General features: G+C 34.9%; 1 protein-coding gene across 12 annotated transcripts in view; it reads right to left on the bottom strand.

The window, feature by feature from the left end:
- Positions 1–24,244, bottom strand: part of ERBIN (erbb2 interacting protein) — a 180,960-nt gene that overhangs the window by 41,691 nt on the left and 115,025 nt on the right. For all 12 annotated transcript variants that reach the window (XM_023729587.1, XM_023729588.1, XM_023729589.1 and 9 more), the window contains 7 exons: positions 22,446–22,509; positions 10,979–11,053; positions 10,177–10,321; positions 8,991–9,063; positions 8,387–8,516; positions 7,457–7,572; positions 6,019–6,088 (listed from right to left, as the gene is read on the bottom strand). In XM_023729587.1, the coding sequence (XP_023585355.1) occupies positions 6,019–6,088; positions 7,457–7,572; positions 8,387–8,516; positions 8,991–9,063; positions 10,177–10,321; positions 10,979–11,053; positions 22,446–22,509 (673 nt within the window). The remainder of the gene's footprint in view (positions 1–6,018; positions 6,089–7,456; positions 7,573–8,386; positions 8,517–8,990; positions 9,064–10,176; positions 10,322–10,978; positions 11,054–22,445; positions 22,510–24,244) is intronic.

Consider the following 24,244-nt stretch of genomic DNA (forward strand, 5'->3'; position numbering starts at 1 on the left):
ATGAGACATCTAGGTTGCAACGTTAAGTAGGCAATGAGCTATATTGAGTGTGAAGTTCAGGAGAGAGAACTGGGCTAAGATATTGTCTAGAAATAATGAGCATATAGATTATAACTATAGCTCTCCCAAGGTAAAGTATATGGAGGGAAACTGAAACAGAACCAAGAGTACCCCTAAGAGTACCAACATATAAGGGACTGGCAGAAGAAAGATGCATGAAAAGGTGACTAAGGAGTAGGCAGTCAAAAGTACAGCCAGAAGAATTCTAACTCACACAGACAAAAAAAGACTAGTCTTATGGTCTGACAGAGACTGGAGAAACCCCGAGAGTATGGCCCCCAGACACCCTTGTAGTGCAGTAATGAAGTCACTCCTGAGGTTCACCCTTCAGCCAACGATTAGACAAGCCCATAAAACAAAACGCGACTAAAGGGGCACAGCAGCCCAAGAGCAAGGAAGGGAAGGCTGAAGGGGACAGGAAAGCTGGTAATGGGGAACCCAAGGTCAAGAAGTGGAGAGTGTTGACATGTCATGGGGTTGGCAATCAATGTTACAAAACAGTAAGTGTATTAATTGTTTAATGAGAAACTAGTTTGCTCTGTAAACCTTCATCTAAAGTACAAAAAAAAAACAAAAAACAAAACAGTACAGCCAGGAGAGTATGGTAACATAGACACCAAGCAGCTCTCCCACTCCACTGATCCCACAATACTTGCACATCAACCTTACCCAAGACCTAGTCCCTTACCTTTTTACTTTCTTTCCATCATTTGCTCCTGTCTTTGTTTCCTTTTTTATACCATATCATATCTCATTTTAACCACTTTACTGACAATTACTAAGAATTCCTTGCTTCACTGTCCTTCTCTGCACCTGTTTGGCAAAGCTGCAGCCCAGAATCATTCCAGTTGTATGCTTTCTCTATAACACAGCTGAATAAATTATTATCACTACAAATCTGTAATCATCAAATCAATAGGCCTCTCAATGTTACCTGAAAATCCTCCTACATTTTCTAAATTGTGTTCTTAAAAAGGTATCTTCTAAAAATAACCTTAAAAATAAAAATAGTTAAGAGTTTGAAAACTACTAAATTCTAAGAGTATCACATGTACATTATTAGCCCTCCCTCTCACAAACCTCAGACCCACACTCCCTTCAACTGGATAAGAAACTCTGTCTTAGGTTTTGATTCCACCAGCTTCCACTCCAGTTATCCAACCCCTCTCATATCCTTATGTTCCACCCAGTTTCTTTCCAACAATGTGTAAACATGCTCTCTAACACTAAAGGATCCTTTCTTATCCTGCGTCTAGCTACCTATTTCTCTCTATTTTACTTCCTTTCCTTCTCATCCAGTCTTCTCAAAAGAGTAATCAACAATCACTGACTCCATTCACTCATTTCCTATTTACTACTTAAACTGTTTTAATCTGTTTTTTTTGCCAAATACCTCAAAAATTACTTAAATCACAGTCCAACTTTATTAAGTTGCCAAATATAATGACAGCTTTCCTTCTACTGTTACGATCACTCTTTTAAAGCCTATTAATCTATCCGACACTTATATGTTAGTGTATCTCATGATCCATTCACATCTAATCTTTTTTTAAAAAATTATCTTTATATAATCCCTTTTGAGAAACTAATAAAAACTATGAAACCACTCTCTAGAAAAGGAATTAAGATGCCAACATTTTCTGTTGTCTAGAGTACAGCAATGTTCTCCAATTCAGTTTCCCTTGCCTTTATGCTTGGCACCACCCCCTGCTAAATCTATCTTCTAAAATGCAGCCAAAAAGGCCTTTCTAAAATATCAATCTGAACATACCACTATTTGCTCATTCAAAAGTTAAACTGGCTGCCCGTCTCTTACAGTGGAGTTGACAAATATGTATCATAAAGGTCACTGCTTCTTCCCATTATAGTCATGGCAGATAGGCATAACTGTTCATGACCAGAATGACCAAATGCCCAATATGCCTGGGACGGACTCATTTTACACGTTGTTCAGACATAGTTATCAGTAGAGCCCCCTTTCACTCTCAAAAGTGTCCTAAGTCACCCTAATCACAGCACTTTTCCACTGAGCCTGAATATGACCTGAGAATCCTCAATACAATTTTTCAGGAAGTCACTCATAATTGATCAGAGCTGGCATGCAAGACTTAAAAAAATCTATTTGCCATCCTTGAAATATGATACAAGCTTCTTTTCATGACATACAAGATCTTTCATGAATTAGTCCCTGTCTGCCTCTCTGGTCTCATCTCCTGCATCTTCCCTGACACAGGTTATGCTCTGGTGATCATGAACCACATGCAGAGGACATACCCCAAATATACTAGGCTGCTCTCACCTCAGTGCTTATGCTCATGGTATTCCTTCTAACCAGAACACTGTTCCTTTGTTTGTTTAAATCCTTTTCCTATTTCAAAAGGCAATTCAAGCATTTCCTTCTCTGGGAAATTTGTCTTTTTAGCCCGTAGTTATCTATCTACTTTGATCCTGAAGCATAGTCCTACCAAGGCTTTTACAACACTGTTATTAAAATGACTTTCTTAACGTCCTTGTTTCCCCCACCTTAGACTGCTTGGCAGAAGGCAGTTGTTCAATAAATGGTGCCTGAATGAGAATAACAAAACGAATGAGGGAATGAATAAATGAACAAACAAATGTTCTGCTCAAGCATTCAGAGGTACTCAGGAAAAATAATCATGTTGTGCAGATGGGTATATGCTCTACCTGGTCAGTGAAACATCCAAGAGCAATTTATTTTTATAATTTATAATCAAACTTCTTTCATCTACTGTCTTCTCTACACTTTGTTCTTTTACAGCAAAATGACTACATCTGTTATGTTTTACTAAATATTCTGCCAATATTTAAGGGGGAGAAAGCCCCCCTCCATATTTGTTTTAAAGTAATTAACAAATGGGGAGGAGGGAGTGAAGAACAAGAGAACACTATTAACAGGAAAAGTATTAGAGGCTAGATAATTTCACTAAAATGAGCTACCTGGCATAATTTTCCAGCATTAATTTATCCACAAAAGTGCTTCTGTACTAATAAACTGAAAGTTCGTCAAAAAAAGCAGCTAAGTCTCATTCATACTCTAGCTGGTATGCATAAGACAGAGTCCAGTAAATGTTTTCTGAATCCAACTGCAAAAATTGAAATCAAGTTTCAAACTTAAATAACCAATTAACCAATCAAAAAGTTAATATATGTGAACTGATACGTTTAATAAAAGCAATGTTAATAACTACTTGTGATCAAGCTCTAACAAAAGCATATATCTCATCATTTTAATGTTTTCTTTCCTAATTGGCAAAACAAGTAAATACTATAGTCTGATTCATATGCATAAATCAAACACCAATTTAAGGCTTTAGGGTATTAATGGGTGTTAGGTGGAAAAACGGTTCTCAGTTAAAAAGTTCGGAAAATTCTGAAATAAACAAAAACAATTGGGTTTCTTTACTATAGCAACATCTCAGGGTTGCTTATATAATACAAAATAGGGAATATAATATAGTTTCCCAAACTAATTTGACCAGGGAACTTACGAGTATCATACAAGACCAGTGTATCCTACCCTGAGAAAATGCAGTTTTAGATGAATTATTATAAGGTAGTGTTCAAAGTCAAACGATAAGCATTAACTTTTTTTTTTTTAATTAAAAGTGTTTATTTTGCTTTGTTAAAGCCATTTATCACAAGAAAAACATGAGAACAGATGTGGAAAATGCTTTTCTTGTATTTAAAGATAGTAAGTTAGCCTTCAATTTTTTTCTTTGGCAGATTATAAACCAATATCCTTAACTTCCTGATTAGTATTTTCTAATTCTTTCATTACTGTCATACACTGTACTTTTTTTTTGGACCTACAACCCCTTATTTTGGTGACATTATACAGGAGATTTCTCATCCATTAAAGCAGAAATTTTCAAAAAGATGATCTTTAAGATCCTTTTCATCTCTAACTCTCAATGGCTTTGGCTCAAACAATAGTTAATTGTAAATTAATTAACAACACATGTTATGTGCCTAAGTCTACATTTGAATTCTAAGACTGAAAACCAGACATTTAAAATTAAATCCAAAGTACATTTTGCCAATATAGTATGCTCTTGATAGGTGAAATATAGCTACTATTTGCAAGCATGAAATACTAAATTTAATTCAAAGACCATGGCAAATATAGACATTTATTAATTGTCTAAGTAAAACTTCACTAGAGTGCCCAGATGTATTCACAGTCTTGACGTCCTTGACGACTCCACATTCATTTCAATACACTTAAATCAAGCTTTCATTCTCATCATTCTACTGAAAATGCTCTTATGTCAAGATCAGCAATTACCCTTAATTTGGAAACCCAATGGCTAATTAACAATCTGACCTATCAGCAGCATTTGACTTACTTCAGATGGCTTTCTCATTCTCCTTTCTAGGATCCCTTTTGTCCCTGGCTTCAACCTTTGGCCTTCCTTTCTTCTCCATCTATTCCCTCTCCCTAGTAATCTCATCCATTTGCACAGTTTTAAATATCTTCTTTGTTCAATGTTGACTCCCAAATTTACATCTCCAGCCAATATCTGAGTTCCAAACTTATACAGCTCCAGATTTGATATTCCTACTTTAATATATAAGCTTCTCAAATTTAACAATGCCAAAAATAAAACTATCGAATTACCCCTAACTTGCTCCTCTCCTCTGTCTTCCTTGTCTCAGAAAACGGTGACTCAAATATTCTACTTCAGGTAAAAAGCCTAGGAATCATACTTGACTCTTCCTCTCGAGTTCCACATTTAGTCCATCACTGGTCATATCTTAAAAATACATCACAAATCTAAATTTTCTCACCATCTTCACTAATATCACACTAGTTGAAGCCCAGTCAACATCCTTCTTCTGAACTACTGGAACAGCCAGCCCCCTTACTGATATTTATGCTTCTCATATTGAATATTCCACCTTCAGCACTCACAGTCTATTCTTCACACAACAGTCAGGATGATCTTTTAAAAATATAACTCACATCTTGCCATGCCCTGGCTCGAAATACTGCAACAGATGTCTATATAACCCAGAGTAAAACCCCAAGTACTTCAACTTGTACAAGGCCCTAAATGATGTGGTTCCAGTTTTCCTCTCTGATCTAATCTGCACAATTCTTCCCATTCCTCATTACACAGCAGCTCACTGGGCTTTTATTTATACCTCAAATACACCAAGCTCATTCCCGCATTAGGTCCTTTACATTGAGTATTCCCTAAATGTCCAATCCTGCCACCCAAGGCTATGCATGGCTCAATCTTGATATCATTTGATAATCTGCTCTTCTGTTCCCTCTTAAGAGAGACATTTCCTAATCACCCTATTTAAAACTGGATATCTACTCCAACCGTGCTATTCTTCTAATGCCTATCTAGTTTTATTTTTCTCTGTAGCACTTACCACCACCTGAAACTTTATTACAAAAAACTTGTCTCTCTCGCCCATGAGAATGTTAAGCTCAATGAGAATAAGACTATTTGCTTCACCAATATATCCCCAGCTCCAAAAACAGTTCATGGCCTCTTACAAGTATTTGTCAGATGAAAAAAGTCCGTGAAATGACTCTTCATTTTTTAGAAACACTTCTTTTAGGATTGTGAAAGTACCCAATTAGAAACACAATTTAAATAATCAATTTTCTACATATATACCACACAGGATCACCACAAAAACTTACTAAAGGCAGGGAGCACAATCTGTGTATCTTTTTACAGATTAAGGGGAAATTAGACAAGTCCAACAGGATCTGTTCTTTAGGAGTCTATCCATGCTTCATGAAAATTATGTGTTTCTAAGTATTTACTAAGACTTTTCCTTATACATATTTTACATGCATATAATAAGTTTTTATATGTGTATCAGAGTATAACCGCTCTTAAATGTTCCTATGTAAACTAGAATGCATGATTATATAATAAAACTGGAATTCCAGTATTACAAAATCAGAACGCCCACCTGATTATCTGAGAGCCACATAGCAGTCAATTGCTGTAGCTTTGTAAAGCTAAAGGGCAAATTCTTTAATCTGTGGGGAGAAAAATACCACAAACAAAAAATTAAATTTTAAAATAAGATTTAAAATGATTTGAAAGCTAAATTTACTGGCCTTCTAAAAATACTATAGTATTGTATAAGAAAGAAGAGAAAAATGATTACTTAAGGAGAAAACCCAGTACAGGTCTTTGCATAGGACATAAGACAAAACATTATCCAGTTTAAAAAATAATTGCTCAGTTAAATCAATTCAGCTGGCAAGAAAACAGATAATCTAATAACCTCCATAAAGGTGTCTGTTTGAAAAAAAAAACAACTGTCTTTGCCTTAGAGCAAAGACTTGGACACATGAAGCAATGTATCATAAAACTGCTTTGGCTATACTATTTGTATTTAGAGAACAAACTGTTATAAAAACCACTGCTCTATAGTTCTTTTAGTACTTTCATACACAAAGAGACTATTCTAAGGTGATAATGAGTGACAACAAAGTCACATAAATATTCATTAAAATGCTTAATTAAAATGGGACTGTATTTAAAATAAGGTATGTACTTCAACCTTGCTATCAAACCCCTGTCTACTCTTCTACGTCTATCTTCCAAGACAATCTGCTAGCATCTAGAGCTGCAGTCTTGGGGTAGAAAACATAAGCTGAAATAGGGACTTAATAAAAAAGCAGTGGTTCTTTTTAAATAAAACGGAAGTCAGAAAGTTGTACTAGTCAGAAAACTGGATTTAAATCAAAGCTCATCTTATAAGCTGTGTGACTCACGTGAGTCACTTAAACTACGACTATTAGTCTTCTCCTCCATGAAATGGGATGGCCTATCATACTATTTCATAGGGTTGTTTCAAAGATTGCACAGATATCATGAGAGCAAAATGTAAAAATGCTCTATGAATGCTGTTTTCTTATTATTAGTACCTTTATTTCAGGAAAAATTACATATATTCCGCTTACCTTCAACACTGTTCTAACTTAGCAACCCGAGTAATTTATTTGCTCTGTACCTTGGCTTCGTCGCCCAAGCTATGTGAGTGAGTGCCTAACTGCACCTTTGCCCAGAAATATACAAGCAATAGATTAGATTCAAAAGCTGCTTTGTTCAACAGCAGCATTAAGGTGAAGATCTCCCTGTAGAGTAAAAAAGGTCACTATAAACAGAGAATAAAGGTTGTATAGCTGAAGTTAACCCAAAATGAAGCGACAAATAACTCAGCATGATAGTTAACATGAGGAAAATTAGATAATCCTTTCACATGAAAATTCTATTTAAAAAATAAGAAAAATGTATTAAAAGGAAACAGGCATTAGATTTTCTATCACACAGCATGTGAAACTTTAATTCTATTCAATCAACGCCTTCTATAAACCAACTGATAAAGTATTACAAACCTATTGTCACTTAAATTAATGACTTTTAATTTCTGCATATCACCCATTTCCTCTGGAAGTGTCTCAAGTTTATTAGAATGAAGAAACAGCACGGTTATATTTTTCCAGCTTCCAATCTGAAAGAGAAACAAATTTAAGGATCAAATATGTGGCTTATTGTACACTGATGTTCACTGCAGCATTATTCACAATAACCGAAAGATGGAAACAACTGATGTGTCCATCAACAAATGAATGGATAAACAAAATGTGATATATACATATAATGAATGGAGTATTACTCAGCCATAAAGAGAAATCAAATTCTGCATGGATGAACCTTGAAAACATTATGCTGAGTGAAATAAGTCAGACACAAAAGGACAAACACTGTATACCCCATTTATATGAAATATCCAGAATGGCAAACGCATACAGACATAAGTTTGTAAGTGGTTACCAGAGGCTAAGAGGAAAAGGGAATAAGAGTTATTGCCGAAGGGGTACTCTAGTTTCCATTTAGGGTGATGTAAAACTTTTGGAAATGGATAGTGGTGATGGTAGCACAACATGGTGAATATAATTAATACCACTGAATTGTACCCATAAAAACAGTCAAAATGGCAAAGTTTTTGTTATATTTGTATTTTACCACACAAAAATGAATTTTTTTAATTGGCCTATTAGATAATCAACTTATTTTATATAACATCATTTTCAAAGTTATGCAAAATACTCTTCACTTTTGTAAAAAGTGATCATATTTTCACTTTTTAATTAACTTTCATGTATAAAGGAAAGTAGAGTTAGGTACCTCTTCTAAAATAAAATAGCTAACTATTATTCAAAAAATTAGTAATATAATAAATAAAACCAACCTGGGTAGCTACAATAGAGATGAGAAAAATGATGAAAAGTTAAAAAACTAAAAATAAATTTAGAATACAGTACCTCTGGTGGTAACTGTTGTAAATAATTATGATCTGCAGCAAAGGTTCTTATATTAGTAAGCTGCCCAACAGATGAAGGCAAAGCTTCAACTTCATTGAAACTACAATCCAGTTCTTCTACTGATGTTAACCTTTAATTAAAAAATAAAGCATACATTATAAAAAAAAGGTTTTATATGTGTAATTCAAAATGTATGAACACTTGATCTTGACTTTAATAAACCTAGGGAAACTTTCCATTTCACTAACCTCAACTTTACCAACAATAAATAAGTCTGCCAATCTTTATTATAAATATGCCCACCTGTATACCAATTACTTATTTAAACATTTATGGAATCTTCTCTAGATGTTATTTATGCACTCATCTGAGGAAAAAAAATACACATGTGTGTGTATACACACACACACACACACGAAGCCCTGGTGGCGCAGTGGTTAACAGCTACAGCTGCTAACCAAAAGGCTGGCAGTTTGAATCCAACAGCAACTCCCTGGAAAGCATACTCTGTCCTACAGGGTTTGGGTTGGTTTATACACACACACACACGACATACTGAATTGAAAGCAAAATCTGCTAGTTTTTTAATTCATACAAATCTTACCCTCCTATAGAGTCTGGTAGATACATTAATTGGTTTTCATCTATTTTAAGCGTTGTTACATTCTTCAGTGAACCTATTGAGGAAAGAAATAACACAAAAATTTTCAACAAGAACTAGAAGCAAATTCACCAACAGTCAATGTGAGCACCTATTACATTTGACATGCTTCAGAAAGAACTTTCCTAAGCAACATGTCTAAGAGACACCATCCCAACCCTATCACTTTCTATTCCTTATCCTATACTTTTCACCAATATATCACCACTTAGCATACTGTAAATTTGCCTATTAACCCCCACTAGAATGCAACCTTCATGAGAATATGGACATTCTGTCAGCTTTATTCACTGCTGTAACCCTACTCCTTAGAGCAATGCCATGGCACACAGAAGACATACACAGCACAAACCTGTTGAATTAATGGATTGAAGAAACTATAATATGAAAACAGTTTATATAACTATCAATATTTAATGTATGCTAAATATTAAAACAATAAAGGGAAGATAAAAGATAAAGAAGGAAATTCCTAATTAATTTGCAAAATTTAACCTGAGATAAAACTACTATATAACTCAACTGAGAAAAAAAAAACTGGCGGTGGGGGAAGAAAGAAGATTTATATCAGAACATCATAAAGATAAGATTAGGTTAGTGAAATGGAAAGCTTCCCTAGGTTTATTAAAGTCAAGATCAAGTGTTCAAAATAATTCAATTCCCTTGACACACATCATCAGATAAGACACTACATAAATACAGACTCAATAACAATTATAGAGCTCTCACAGGAGTTGTTCAATTTAGTCTGTTTTCTTGTAAGTCTATTATCAAGAAGCCTGTAAAAAGTTACCAAATAAGGGCTATGATCAAGAGTTAAGCAAAGTTTGGATAAATTAACTCCTCAGAGGTAATTTAAATTTTATTACAGTGATTAAAAAAAAAAAAAGCGGTCTCCTTATAGTAAAGGAAAACAAAATAATGTCAACAAAGGAATAAAGTGAATTGTAACTGATAACACATCAGGCAAACAGTTAAATAAGATCTGTTACTGTAGCAGTACAGTACAGAACAAATAAAATTTTGATAATATTATATGGAAGCTTGGAATCAAGCAAGGGCAAAGATTTCACTTCTCAGATTTTACTTTAGTAAAAACTAATTATATTAATTAGAAAACAATACAAACCAATAGTCTCAGGCAGTTGTTGAAGTGAATTGCTTGATAACAGGAGGTCTTGAAGGTTTTCACATGCTGAAATTCCATCTTCAACCACTTCAATATTATTTTTAGAAACATCCAAATACGTGAGCTGTGTCAAACTACCAATAAACTACAAGTAAAAAAAAAAGGAAAATCTAGTGATTCCATTAAGTAAATTGTAAAAAGTTTAGGCAATAAACCTAATACCAAGTTATAATTCATAATTAAATGTTCATATGAGAAAGAGGACTTACAAATTTTTTTAGCTGCCATTAGTAATGCATTCAGTAATAAAATCTAAGAGATCCTACTGATTTTAGCCCAGCGGAATGACAAAGGACCTATCCGGTAGTATTCTTTGAGAACGCAGCTACCCATCATCTACGAGGGAAATAGCAAATGTGGGGGTTCTTAAGACTTCTTTAGATCTGAGAATGTACAATCTGTCAGTTGAGAAGACAGAAACTATATGGAAAATTTTGTATTTTAGTAATTCCCTGGGCAAACTGGAACAGAACATAAGGTCAACTGCTAAGATTGGTAAGGATACACTCCACAGTATCAAAGAGAGACAATTAGACAAAGTTTATTTTGGAGGTTTTCTAATTATAAAGAATTTGTTCACAGTAAACAAAAAAAGTAATTGGTTTTTAACTGTTTAATACTATAAAGAATTAAATAAAAATTCTTTCTTTACTAATTAAAAGTCACTCGGAAATGCACAATTCATAAAACTGCTAAGGATAGACAACAATAAGTGAAAGCACTTAATATTTGATATACATACCCCTGGGATAAAAGTCAGTCTATTACCATCCATCCAAAATTCTTTTAATCCACTTAGTTGCTCAAGTACTTCAGGCTGTTGGGATAGGGAGGGGGGAAAAACCAAAAAATTTACCTGAATATGTCTTTATTTTGCAAGAGAACCTCCTGGGAATTTCAAATGATAACTTTTAATTTTAAAAGTTTAAATAAAAAATTTCAGCTACTGGAAAGAATAGTTGTGAAGAATAATTTGAAATATAACCCTAGAAGGTATCTCTCCTAAAATCTGAATATCAGAGGTAAAAGAACTCTTAACGTTTATTAGTGTTAAGTTATACTGTACAGTACTTTTAGCATTTACAACAAATTTCAAAAACATTATTTCATTTAATCCTGGTAACAATCTGTGAAGTGCATAATATACACTTTACAGATGAATAACAGTTAAATCAACTGCCCAAAGTCCCACAGCTTTAAAAAAAAAAAAAAAAGGCAGAGCCAGGACTTAAGCCTTTCTGCTACATTATAGTTACTACAATAACATTAAAAAAAATGGTTGCCATCAAGTGGATTCTGGTTCATGGTGACCCCACATGTGTCAGAGTAGAACTGTGCTCCATAGGGTTTTCAATGGCTGATTTTTTGGAAGTAGATCACCAGGCCTTTCTTCCAAGGTACCTCTGGGTGAACTCAAACCTCCAACCTTCAGGTTAACAGCCAAGAGACTTAACTGTCTGCACCACCCAGACACTGAAGGGGAACTCTAAGATGATCATTTTAAAACAGTAAATTACATAAAACTCATTTAGGCTTTGTATTACATACTAGGGTGAAATACTATACAATTAATAAAGAAAAAATAGGACTCTTGTTTGCAAGAGTAGAATAAAAAAAAACACTCATTCATTAAGAATAAAAAGATGAAAGCAAGACTGAAGAAGAAGGAACAAAGTAGGAAACCTCACATTACCTGATCTTAGAACATACTATACAGCCAAGGTAGTCAAAACAGCCTGGTACTGGTACAACAGACGCATAGACCAATGGAACAGAATTTAGAAATCAGATGTAAATCCATCTACCTATGGTCAGCAGATCTTCGAAAAAGGGCCAAAGATCATTTAAATGGGGAAGAGATGTCTCTTCAACAAATGGTGCTGGCAAAACTGGATGTCTATCTGTAGAAAAATGCAACCGGACCCAAACCTCACACCATACACAAAAACTAACTCAAAATGGATCAAAGACCTAAATGTGAAACCTAAAACTATAAAGATCATGGAGGAAAAAATAGGGACAATGCTAGAGGCCCTAATATATGGCATGAATAGAAGACCAAACGTAACTAGAAATGTACACACAGCCTAAGATGAACTAGATAAACAGGACCTCGTAAAAATTAGACACGCTCATCAAAAGATTTCTCCAAAAGTCAAAAGAGAACCTACAGACTGGAAAAAAATTTTTGGCTACAACATATCCAATAAGGGACAAATCTCTAAAATTCATAGAAAACTTCAACATCTCAACAATAAAAAGACAAACAATCCCATTTAAAAAATGGGCAGACGATATGAACAGACACTTCACCAAAGAAGACATTCAGGTAGCTAACAAACACATGAAAAAAAGCTCGAGATCATCAGTTATTAAAGAGATGCAAATCAAAACTACAATGAGATACCATCTCACCCCAACATTACTGGCACTGATTAAAAAAAGAAAATAACAAATGTTAGCGAGGTTATAGGGAGACTAGAACTCATACACTGTGGTGGGAATGAAAAATGGTACAACCACTCTGGAAAACGGTATGGCACCTCCTCAAAAAAGCTAGAAATAGAAATACCATATGATCCAGCAATCCCACTCCTAGGTATATACCCTAAAGAAATAAAAGCCATGATATGAATAGACATATGCACACCCATGTTCACTGCTGCATTATTCACAATAGCAAAAAGATGGAAACAACGTAAGTGCCCATCAACAGATGACTGGATTAACAAACTGTAGTACATACATGCAATGGAATATTATGAAACAATAAAGAATCCACAAAACATCTCACAACATGGATGAAACTGGAGACATTATGCTGAGTGAAATAAGTCAATCACAAAAGGACAAATATTGTATGAGACCACTATTATAAAGAAACAACAAATGGCTTACACACAAGAAATAAAAAACATTCTTTGATGGTTAACAGGGACAGGATGGGTTGGGAGGGAAAATTATCAATTAGATAGAAGACAGGAGTTAACACTGACGAAGGGAAAGGCAATACATAATATGCAGGAAGCCAACACAACGTGACAAAAGCAAGAGAGGACACTGAGAGGAACACAAGAATAAAGAGCAACAATGGTAACTATTACAGTCTAGACAATCTGCAACGAACAATAATTTATGAATGGATAAATAGGCAGACAGATATGCCAAAAGGTGTGGGAGGATGTAAGGAAACACATCCACCAGCAGATACAGGTTTGGTGGTGGATATTTCTACATACATGACTGTACGTACGGCTCATATAGAGCACACAAGGGACATAGTCAGGGAAACCTCTCAGATATAACCAAATACCTCGTGGGATGAAGTTCACAGGCTAGAAGATAGACTTGGGGGACATGTATGTCAACTGGCACAACATAGTTCATGAAGACAATGTTCTGCATCCTACTTGGTAAGTAGCGTCTGGGGTCTTAAAAGCTTGCGAGTGTTCATTTAAGGTAGAACTATTGGTCTCTTCATATCTGGAGCAAAGGAGAGTGAGGAAAACCAAGGACTCAAGGTACATTTAACCCAAAGAACTAATGCACCACATTAACCACAGCCTACATGACCCTGAGACCAGAAGAACTAGATGGTGCCCGGCTACCACTACTAATTGCTCCAACTAGAATTACAACAGACGGTCCCGGACAGAGCAGGAGAAAACTGTAGAACAAAAAATCAAATTCACAAAAAAGGCCAGGCTTGCTGGTCTGATGGAGACTGAAGGAACTTCCAAGACTATGGCCCTAAGACTCCCTTCTGACCAGGAACTGAAGCCATTCCTGGAGACCACCTCCTAGCCAAACAAAAGACAAGCATATAAGATAAACAACACCTGAGAGGAATGTAGTCCTTAGAACAATCAATTATACAAGATAAAAACGGAAATACCAGTCCAAATGCAAAGACGAGAAGGCAAGAAGGGCAAGAAAATCAGGATGAAAGGAAAACAGGGAACCCAGGACAGAAATGGAGGGTGCTGACACACTGTAGGTAATGAAACCAAGGTCATGAAATACTTTACGTACAAACTATCAAATGGGAAACTATTTTGTTATAAACTTTCACCTAATGCAGAATAAAAAAATAAAAATAATAAAATGATGTAGCCTTCTAAGGACATGATCTTATCTTACGAAAATCATAAAGATGCTCCCTGGTGACATTAATAAAGGGGGAAAAGAAATAGAAAAAGAAAGAAGGGAAGGGAAAAGACAAGGTACATCCAATAACAAGGAAAAGTTAAATAAACTGAAGTGTAACCACATTGTAAGAATACTCTGCTGTTTTAAACTCCTAGTAAAATTTTCTAATAACATAGTGGGTAACTGTTTAAAACATGGTGTTGATGATCTAAAAATTAACCAAAGAGTTGGAGTGTACCAGTATTCTGCTAAAAACCAAAACCAAACCCCCTGTCGTCAAGTCGATTCTGACTCATGGCATCACCACGTGTTACACAGTAGAACTACTCCAGGCAGTTTTCTTGACTGTAATCTCTACAGAAGCAGATCACCAGGCCTTTCTTCCATGGTGTCCCTAAGTGGGCTTGAACTGCCATCCTCCTTTAGACTAGCAGACAATCGCAAACTGTCTGTGCTACCCAGGGATCTAGTATTCTGCAAGGACTTTGTTATTTAGGCAAAATTTCATCTCGGTCTTTGACCCTTGGAGGCTGAAGACTCAAATGCCAACTCCAATATTATCTGTGTCACCCGTAACACAATGACCATGTGATGGCATACAGTATCATCATATCTAATCACCATAACATGAATAATTCATAAAAGGTGTGTCATTCAGATTTACCACTAATATATAAATATAGGTTAAAATTCCAGATATAACCTGGATTAAAAGAAGTCTCCTTTTCGTGCTGACTTGTAATTCTATTAAGTTAAAATTAAAATGTATATTGTTGAAACAGCAAAATGCTATAAAATTAATAATTCTGAAGCTGCTTTGGTTCAAGAAATTAACAATTATTAAGTATTTTTCAACAGTTCATATGGACACAGATTAACACGTATAAAACAAAAGACTGAAAAAGGGTACGATAGCTAGATAATTTAGGAAGCATATCATATGTATTGTTTTTCATATGTATTTCTGAACCACAAAATGTTTAAGTAAATTTAATACAAGGTAAAGTAAAAATTAGGATACGTCAATAATTTTAATGTTTGTATCATTGTTTGGTGTCCCAGATTTATAACATTGAAGAAAATAAATATTAAGAACTATACTTAATATTGACTTACTTGCTTCTATTTAAGCCAATAAAAAGACCTATTAGAAAATTATTCACACTTAGTTAGGGGAAAATAAAAGCACAATGTCAACTCTATTACCTGCAACTTTCACAAGGAGTAAAAAGTCCCAAAACTCATCATTAAGCATAATGGAAAAATTCAGAACAGACAAGGGTGATGACTGAACAACATGATGAATATAAGGTAATGTCACTGAACTGTACATGCAGAGAATGTTGAAATAACAAATGTTTTGTTACATATATATTTACGAGAATAAAAAAAGAAAGTATCTTGCACTACTTTAATCCATCATAATTCATTTTCAATTAAGATATAATAAAGAATATGAAGAAGAGTACTTTAGAGAAAACATGAGGTCCCTAAAAACTCTTTAAGTATCCATTTAGTGAGCAAATGTACAATATGATACCCATAGGGCAACATTACAGCTGAAGGTGCTGAGAAATGCTTTTCTTAAGACTATTATTTGCAATCTCCCACAATTTTAAACAGCATTTTTGTAAGCAAAATTTAAAATTTTTAATGATGGTGATGCTCAGCTTCATCCTCACCCTCATATTGATTTTAACACTCAGCTGGGCATTTGGCTGACATATGTTTTTGAAGACCTCTAGTTGTAAAAATGAGGTAAAAAGAACATAAAAGGAAAACAACAGAACACACTGAGATGTCTGTTAAACAGTGACTGATGCAACAATGAGTGCCTTATGTTTTCTTCCTTCCACTTTCATCTATTTTTAAATGGTCTATGGGGAATATACTTTATTTTTATAATAGATGAAAAGTAATAATAGAAAAGACAACATCCTAACATATAATATGTTACGGCACATGTCTGTTTTCCTTAGTCTAATATTAGTAATTTATTTACTGAGCACATCCCAATTGTCCATGTTATATAACAAAACTAGCTAAGCTGGGATTTGAAAATTGCCACAGAAAATTCATTTAGTAACAGATTCGCATGTGAATAAGGGCTGTCAGTATTAAAATTTCAATATTCTAAAACTAGACACACATAACACGTAAGTCAAAGTCAAAGGGCTTTTTATTTTTCCCAACACAACTGTATTCTTACTGATTTCCTCTTTAAAATCCATCTAGCTTATTTTCTGATTTCTTTTGGAGAACTTCCAGAAGACAAAAAATTGTTTACATATTCCTAGTATCACAGTACACTTTACATACAATGCACAAACACAAGAGGTCTCATTATCAAGTCAAAAATAACAGTTGTTTCACTCTATAATTTTCTTTTTAGCTATTCAGCAAAACTATACAGAGGTGCCTTATCCTTATCAAATAAATTGCTAAGCAATACCCCACGAAGGTATTTTTGACTCAGAACTGTCTTTTCTACTGCATTCCAGGTCTGATGAAAATTTTTCTGCTTTTCCCTTATAATCTCTCAAATTTTGTAATTTCTGTGCAGAAAAACTTTTGGTTACCTCTTAAATGGTTTTTTCATTAATTTTACACTTTAAATTGCAATCTCAGTCAAATTTTTCTGTTTGTCTGGTTAATTTTTCCCATTAAAAACTTTCATTTCTTGTCCCTCAAAAATATATGTATAACTTTACATAATTTTTACATTAAAAAAGGCAATGTAACAGAGTAACCTTCAACAAAATCCAAAACACTGAGATAATACAAAGTATCTTCTCTGATTACAATGCTATCAAAGCAGAAATTAACAATAGGAAGAGCAAGGGGAAAAAAAAATCGAAAACATGGAAACTGAGTAATACCCGGCTTAAAAACCACTGGGTAATAGAAGAAATCAAAGATGGAATAAAAACAAATTCCTAAACTCAAATGAGAATGAAAACACATCATGCTAAAACCTTTGGGACACAGCAAAGGCAGTCCTCAGAGGTCAATTTATAGCAATAAAAGCACACATCAAAAAAGGAGAAAGGGACAAAATCAAAGTATTAGCTACACAACTAGAATAAACAGAAAGAAGCCCACAGCCACCAGAAGAAAGGAAATAATAAAGATCAGAGCAGAAATAAATGAAATAGAGAAAAGAAAAGCAATAGAAAGAATTAACAAAACCAAAAGTTGGTTCTTTGAAAGGATCAACAAAATTGACAAATCACTGGCCAAACTGACAAAAGAAAACTAGGAGAAGATGCAAACAACCCAATTAAGGAATGACATGGGAAACATTACACCAGACGCAACTGAAATAAAAATACAAAGTACCATACAACAGTACCATGAAAAAAATACTCCAACAAATTTGAAAACCTAGAAGAAATGGACAAATTTCTAGAAACACACTACCTACCCAAACTAATACAAACTGAAGTTAAAAATCTGAACAGACTCATAGCAAGAGAAGAGACTGAAAAGATAATTTAAACAACTCCCAACAAAAAAAAAGCACTGGCCCAGATGACTTCACTGGAGAATTCTACCAAACATTCAGAGAAGAGCTTACAACAGTACTACTCAAAATATTTTAGAACACAGAAAAAGAAGGGATACTTCCGAATTCATTCTATGAAGCCAGTATAACTGTGATACCAAAACCAGGCAAAGACACCACAAAAAAAAGAAAATTACAGACCGGTATCTCTCATGAATATAGGTATAAAAATTCTCAACAAAATTCTAGCCAATAGAATTCACCATCACATCAAAAAAACTAAACACTGCGACCAAGTGGCATTCATACCAGGTATGCAAGGATGGTACAACATTAGAAAATCAATCAATGTCGTCTACCACAGAAATAAAAGAATCATATTATCATCTCAATTGATGCAGAAAAGACATTCGGAAAAAGTCCAACACCCATAACTGATAAAAACTCTTAGTAAAATAGGTATAGAAGGGAAATTCCTCAACATAATAAAGGGCATCTATGCAAAACCAAAGCCAACATCATTCCTAATGGAGAGAGGCTGAAAACATTCCCCTTGAGAACAGGAACAAGACAAGGATGCCCTTTATCACCACTCCTATTTAACATTGTGCTGGAAGTCCTAGCTAGAGTGATAAGAAAAAGAAATAAAGGGCATCCAAATTGGTAAGGAAGAAGTAAAACTGTCCCTATTTGCGGATGATATGATACTATACATAGAAAACCCAAAAGACTCCAAAAGAACAATGATGAATGTGTGAAGCATCTCACAACATGGACGAATCTGAAGGGCATTATGTTGAGTGAAATAAGTCAATCATAAAAGGACAAATACTGTATGAGATGACTAGTATAAAAACTCATGAAAAGGTTTACACACAAAAAGAAACAATCTTTGATGGTTACTAGGGAAAGGAGGGGTGGGAATGATAAACACTGAATAGACAATAGATAAGTGGTAACTGTGGTGAAGGATAAGATCGTATACAATACTGGGGAAGAAAGCACAACTTGTCCAAGGTAAGGTCATCAAAGCTCCATAGATACATCCAAACTCCCGGAGGGATCAAATTACTGGGCTGAGGGCTCTGGGGACCATGGGCTCAGGGAATATCTTGCTCAAGTGGCGTAACATAGTTTATAAAGAAAATGTTCTACATTCTACTTTGGTAAGTAGTGTCTGGGGTCTTAAAAGCTTATGAGAGGCCATCTAAAGATACTCCATTGGTCTCATCCCATCTGGAGCAAGAGAGAAAAAAGAAAACCAAAGACACAAGAGAAACATTAGTCCAAAGGACTAATGGACCACAACTACCATAGCCTCCACCAGACTGAGTCTAGCACAACTAGATGGTGCTCAGCCATCACCACTGACTGCCCTGACAGGGATCACAATAGAGGGTCCTGGAAAGAGCTGGAGAAAAATGTATAACAAAATTCCAACTCACACACACAAAAAAACAAAAAACCAGACTTACTAGTCTGACAGAGACTGGAGAAACCCCAAGGGTATAGCCCCCAGACACCCTTGTAGTTCAGTAATGAAGTCGCTGCTGAGGTTCACCCTTCAGCTAAAGATTAGACAGGCCCATAAAACAAAACGAGACTAAATGGGCACACCAGCCCAGGGGCAAGGACGAGACAGCAGGAGGAGACAGGAAAACTGGTAATGGGGAATACAAGGTCAAGAAGGGGAGAGTGTTGACAAGTTGTGGGGTTGGCAACCAATGTCACGAAATAATATGTGTATTATTTGTTTAATGAGAAACTTGTTTGCTTGTCAAGGATTTCATTTTACTTGGATCCACGATCAACATCCATCGAAGCAGCAGTCAAGAATCAAATTTCAACAACAGTGACTACACATGTGCACCTCAATGGACAGAATACACAGAAATCAAGTAGACTACATCTATTAAAAGAGACTAGGAGAAACTCAGTATCACCTGACAAAACAAAGCCAGGGGCTGACTGCAGAACAGACCATCAATTATTCTTATTCAAGTTCAAGATGAAGCTGAAGTAAATAAGAACAAGTCCATGAGAGCCAAAGTACAACTTTGAGTATATGCCGCCTGAATTTAGAGACCATCTCGGGAATAGATTTGATACACTGAACACTAACAACCGAAGATTAGACGAGTTTTGGGATGACATCAAGGACATCATATATGAAGAAAGCAAAAGGTCATTAAAAAGAAACGAAAGAAAGTAAAGACCAAAATAGATGTCATAAGAGACTCTGAAACTTGTTCTTCAATGTACAGTAGCTAAAGAGAATGGAAGAAACCATCATGTCAAAAAGCAGAACATACTTCAAAGGGCAGTTGGAGAAGACAAAGTGAAGTATTATACTGAAATGTGCAAAGACCCGGAATTAGAAAACTAAAAAGGAAGAACATGCACGGCATTTCTCAAGCTGAAAGAACTGAAGAAAATATTCAAGCCTCGGGTCGCAATACTGAGGGATTCTACGGGCAAACTACTGAACAATGCAGGAAGTATCAAAAGAAGATGGAAGCAACACACTGAGTCACTGTACCAAAGAACTGGTCAGCGTTCAACCATTTCAGGAGGTAGCGTATGATCAAGAATCGCTGGTACTGAAGCAAGAAGTCCAAGCTGCACTGAGGTCACTGGCGAAAAACAAGGCTTCAGGAAATGACGGAAATATAATTGAAATGTTTCAACAAATGGATCCAACACTGGAAATGCTCCCTCATCTATGCCAAGACACTTGGAAGACAGCTACCTGGCCAACTGACTGGAAGAGATTCATATTTGTGCCCATTCCAAAGAAAGGTGATCCAACAGAATGGAGAAATTACTGAATGCTATCATTATCACATGCAAGTTAAATTTTGCTGAAGATAATTTAAAAAAAAGAAAAAAAGCTGCAGCAGTGTATCAACAGGAACTGCCAGAAATTCAGGCTGGACTCAGAAGAGGACGTGGAACAAGGGATATCACTGCTGATGTCAATCGGATCTTGGCTGAAAGCAGAGAATACCAGAAAGATGTTAAACTGCATTTTACTGACTATGCAAACGCATTTGACTATGTGGATCATAACAAATTATGGATTAACATTGTGAAGAACGGGAATTCCAGAACACTGAATTGTGTTGTCACAACATTTGTATGGTATTTTACAAAAATACTGATCTACAACAGACTGGAAATTTAAAAAACTTAATCCTTTACCCCTGGTGGTTTGAAAAACACTGGTCTAGAAGTGAACTCAAAAGCTGAAATTTTTAAGCAAACTGTTGAATTTACCCATCATGATTGTAGGTGGCGATACCTTCTACTACATTGCCTAAGCAGTTAACTATATGGTGACCAGGCCACTGGGTTGAAGGAAAAAGGATGAGGAAAATATAAATAAAGATGAAAATAGGTAGACAGATAAAGGAAAGTGAAAATGTTCCATTATTTTAATATTAGACAAGACTGCCTTCAGAAATTACTTTAGATTTCATTCACTGCTGTATATGATGTAGATTTTTCACTTCTTCTATGTTCAGCTTTGCATTAAACTTTGTTAGTTTATATATATGAGGAGCCAGCTCAATCTGGAGCCAAGTCATTCGAACTCAACAAGGGGATACTGAGTAGTTTAAAATCAGAAAAGGCGTGAGTCAGGATTGTATCCTTTCATCACACTTATTCAATTTGTATGCTGAGCAAAGAATCCAAGAAGCTGAACTACAGGAAGAAGAACATGGCATCAGGATTGGAGGAAGACTCATTAACATCATGCAATATGCAGATGACACGACCTTGCTTGCTGAAAGCAAAGAGGACTTGAAGCACCTACTGATGAAGATCAAAGACTACAGTCTTCAGGATGGATTATACCTCAACCTAAAGAAAACGAAAATCCTCACAACTGGACCAATAAACAACATCATGATAAACAGAGAAAATACTGAAGTTGTCAAGGATTTCATTTTATTTGGATCCACAATCAACGCCTATGGAAACAACAATTAAGAAATCAAATGAAGTACTGCACTGGGTAAATCTGCGGCAAAAAACCTCTTTAAAATGTTAAAAAGCAAAGATGTTATTCTGAGGACTAAAGTGCACCTCACCCAAGCCCTGGTATTTTCAATTGCCAAATATGCATGTGTAAGCTGGACAATGAATAAGGAAGACCAAAGAACTGATGCCTTTGAATTACGGTGTTGGCAAAGATATTGAATATACCATGGACTGCCAAAAGAATGAACAAATCTGTCTTAGAAAGAGTACAGCCAGAACGCTCCTTAGAAGCAAGGATGGCAACACTTCGTCTCATGTACTTTGAACATGTTATCAGGAGGGACCAGTACTTAGAGAAGGACATTATGTTTGGTGAAGTCGAGGGTTGGAGAAACACAGGAAGACCCTCAAGAAGAAGGACTGACATAGAGACTGTAACAATGGGCTCAAACATAGCAATGACTGTGAGGATGGTACAGGATTGGGCCAGATTTTGTTCTGTTGCACAGAGTCCCTAAGAGTTGGAACCGACTTGATGGCAACTAACAACAATGGATAGTGAGATACTTACCACTTCTGTGAATTCATTACTTCCCAAATCCAGTCTTTCGAGCTGAGTCAGTCTATTCATGGTTCTATTCAAAATGGATTAATAAAAGAATTAAGTATACAAAAATAACAAGCACAAGGAAGCTTTCAAATTTCATAGTTTAAAATGTTCTTATATATTTAATAAACTATAGATTTTCACATATTTGCAAAATAACAATAATTTTCTAACAAAAAAGTCATTTTAATTTCTACATCAAAAGAATTAAGTTTATCATCAATTATTCTCTAATTTTAATCTCTCATGTCTTCTCACTTGACTTCAAAAGATGTAATCACAGTAAATTTAAACGGACAGGTCAGAATATGAATAACTGGTTTCCATTTTTTTCCCACAGAACACATTTTCATATTGTATAAATCAGCTAATGAATTAGTCTCTCTGGCATCTACATAGTTACTGGTACCATTTTTCAAGGCTGCTCATATATTTGTAAAACTTGAAGATGCCTATAACTCAAAAATAATTTTCAAAATTCTAGGAAGAGTAAATGTTAAGCTTCTCCCTACATTTTCAAGTTAAATTCAATACCCACCATTTCAATACAATTCAAAATAAAGATTTATGAAAATTACAAACATCAATTTTGATAATATGTATTTCATATTAAAGCTATAATTATACTGTTTTAACTTCCAACTTAACATCAACACTTTTCTGCAAACTACCAGGTCTTGAAAAATGTACAAACTGATTTTGTAAGTAAATAAACTAAGTTGTACTTTTCTATCTCCATCTATAAAAGGCAATTCTTTAATTTCTAATTAAATCAAATATATATATACACTCCTAAATTGCTATTTATATAAAACAATTATTATTTACACTGTGGTGCTACCAAGATAACGAATTCTCTATTTTAAAATATTATACGTTACGACAAAATGATAATACAGTTATTACTATATTACCAATATATTACATTAATTAATTCATAATAATTTGGAAATCAACATCACAAGAACATACACAAAAAAATGTATCTTTTGGAAATACAACAAATTAAAAATAAGTTAAAACATTTCTCCAGTTTTTTAGTCAAAAGAAAATCTAAAAAATGCACCATAATTTTACTGATTTAAAATGAGGAAGTTAATTTTTTCCTAACCTTCCATCTTAAATATGCTATTTCATCATCATGCCTTTAATCTCCTCCAGCGCACAGTGCCTCGTTTTTCTCAAAATTGCTTTATTTAACTTAGACTTATTAAGTGCCTATTTCTCAGGTACTATGAAGTACTAGAAGTACTTCATGGTGCCTGAAAAATAGGCACTCAATAAATCTAACTGAAGTACTGGAGCCCTGGTGGCGCAATGGGTATGAGCTCAGCTGCTAACCAAAAGGTTGGCAGTTCAAATCCACCAGCTGCTCCTTGGAAACTCTATGGGGCAGTTCTACTCTGTCCTGCAGACTCACAATGAGTCAAAATCAACACAATGGCAATACATTTTGTTTGGTTTTATAATTCTACTTCCTTTACTCATCTATTTCTTGTTCCAGAGAATCTATAAGTAAGTTCTAGTTTACTTCATTACAAAACAAAAGATGTTTCCAGGACATTTCTTCAGAAGTATAAAATCACACACTATGTAATTAAATTCTTATACCTATACTACTATACCAGGTCAAGATCTGGAAAATGTAAAGAGAACTGTAAAAAGGGGAGAAGAAAAAACGTGATCTTACATTTCTTAATTCACTACAATAGTTACAATGAGACTACATAACACAGAAAACTTGCATGCAGCAATTGAACACA

Source organism: Trichechus manatus, unplaced genomic scaffold (genome assembly GCF_000243295.1).
Source record: "Trichechus manatus latirostris isolate Lorelei unplaced genomic scaffold, TriManLat1.0 scaffold00029, whole genome shotgun sequence".
Classification (NCBI taxonomy): Eukaryota; Metazoa; Chordata; class Mammalia; order Sirenia; family Trichechidae; genus Trichechus; species Trichechus manatus.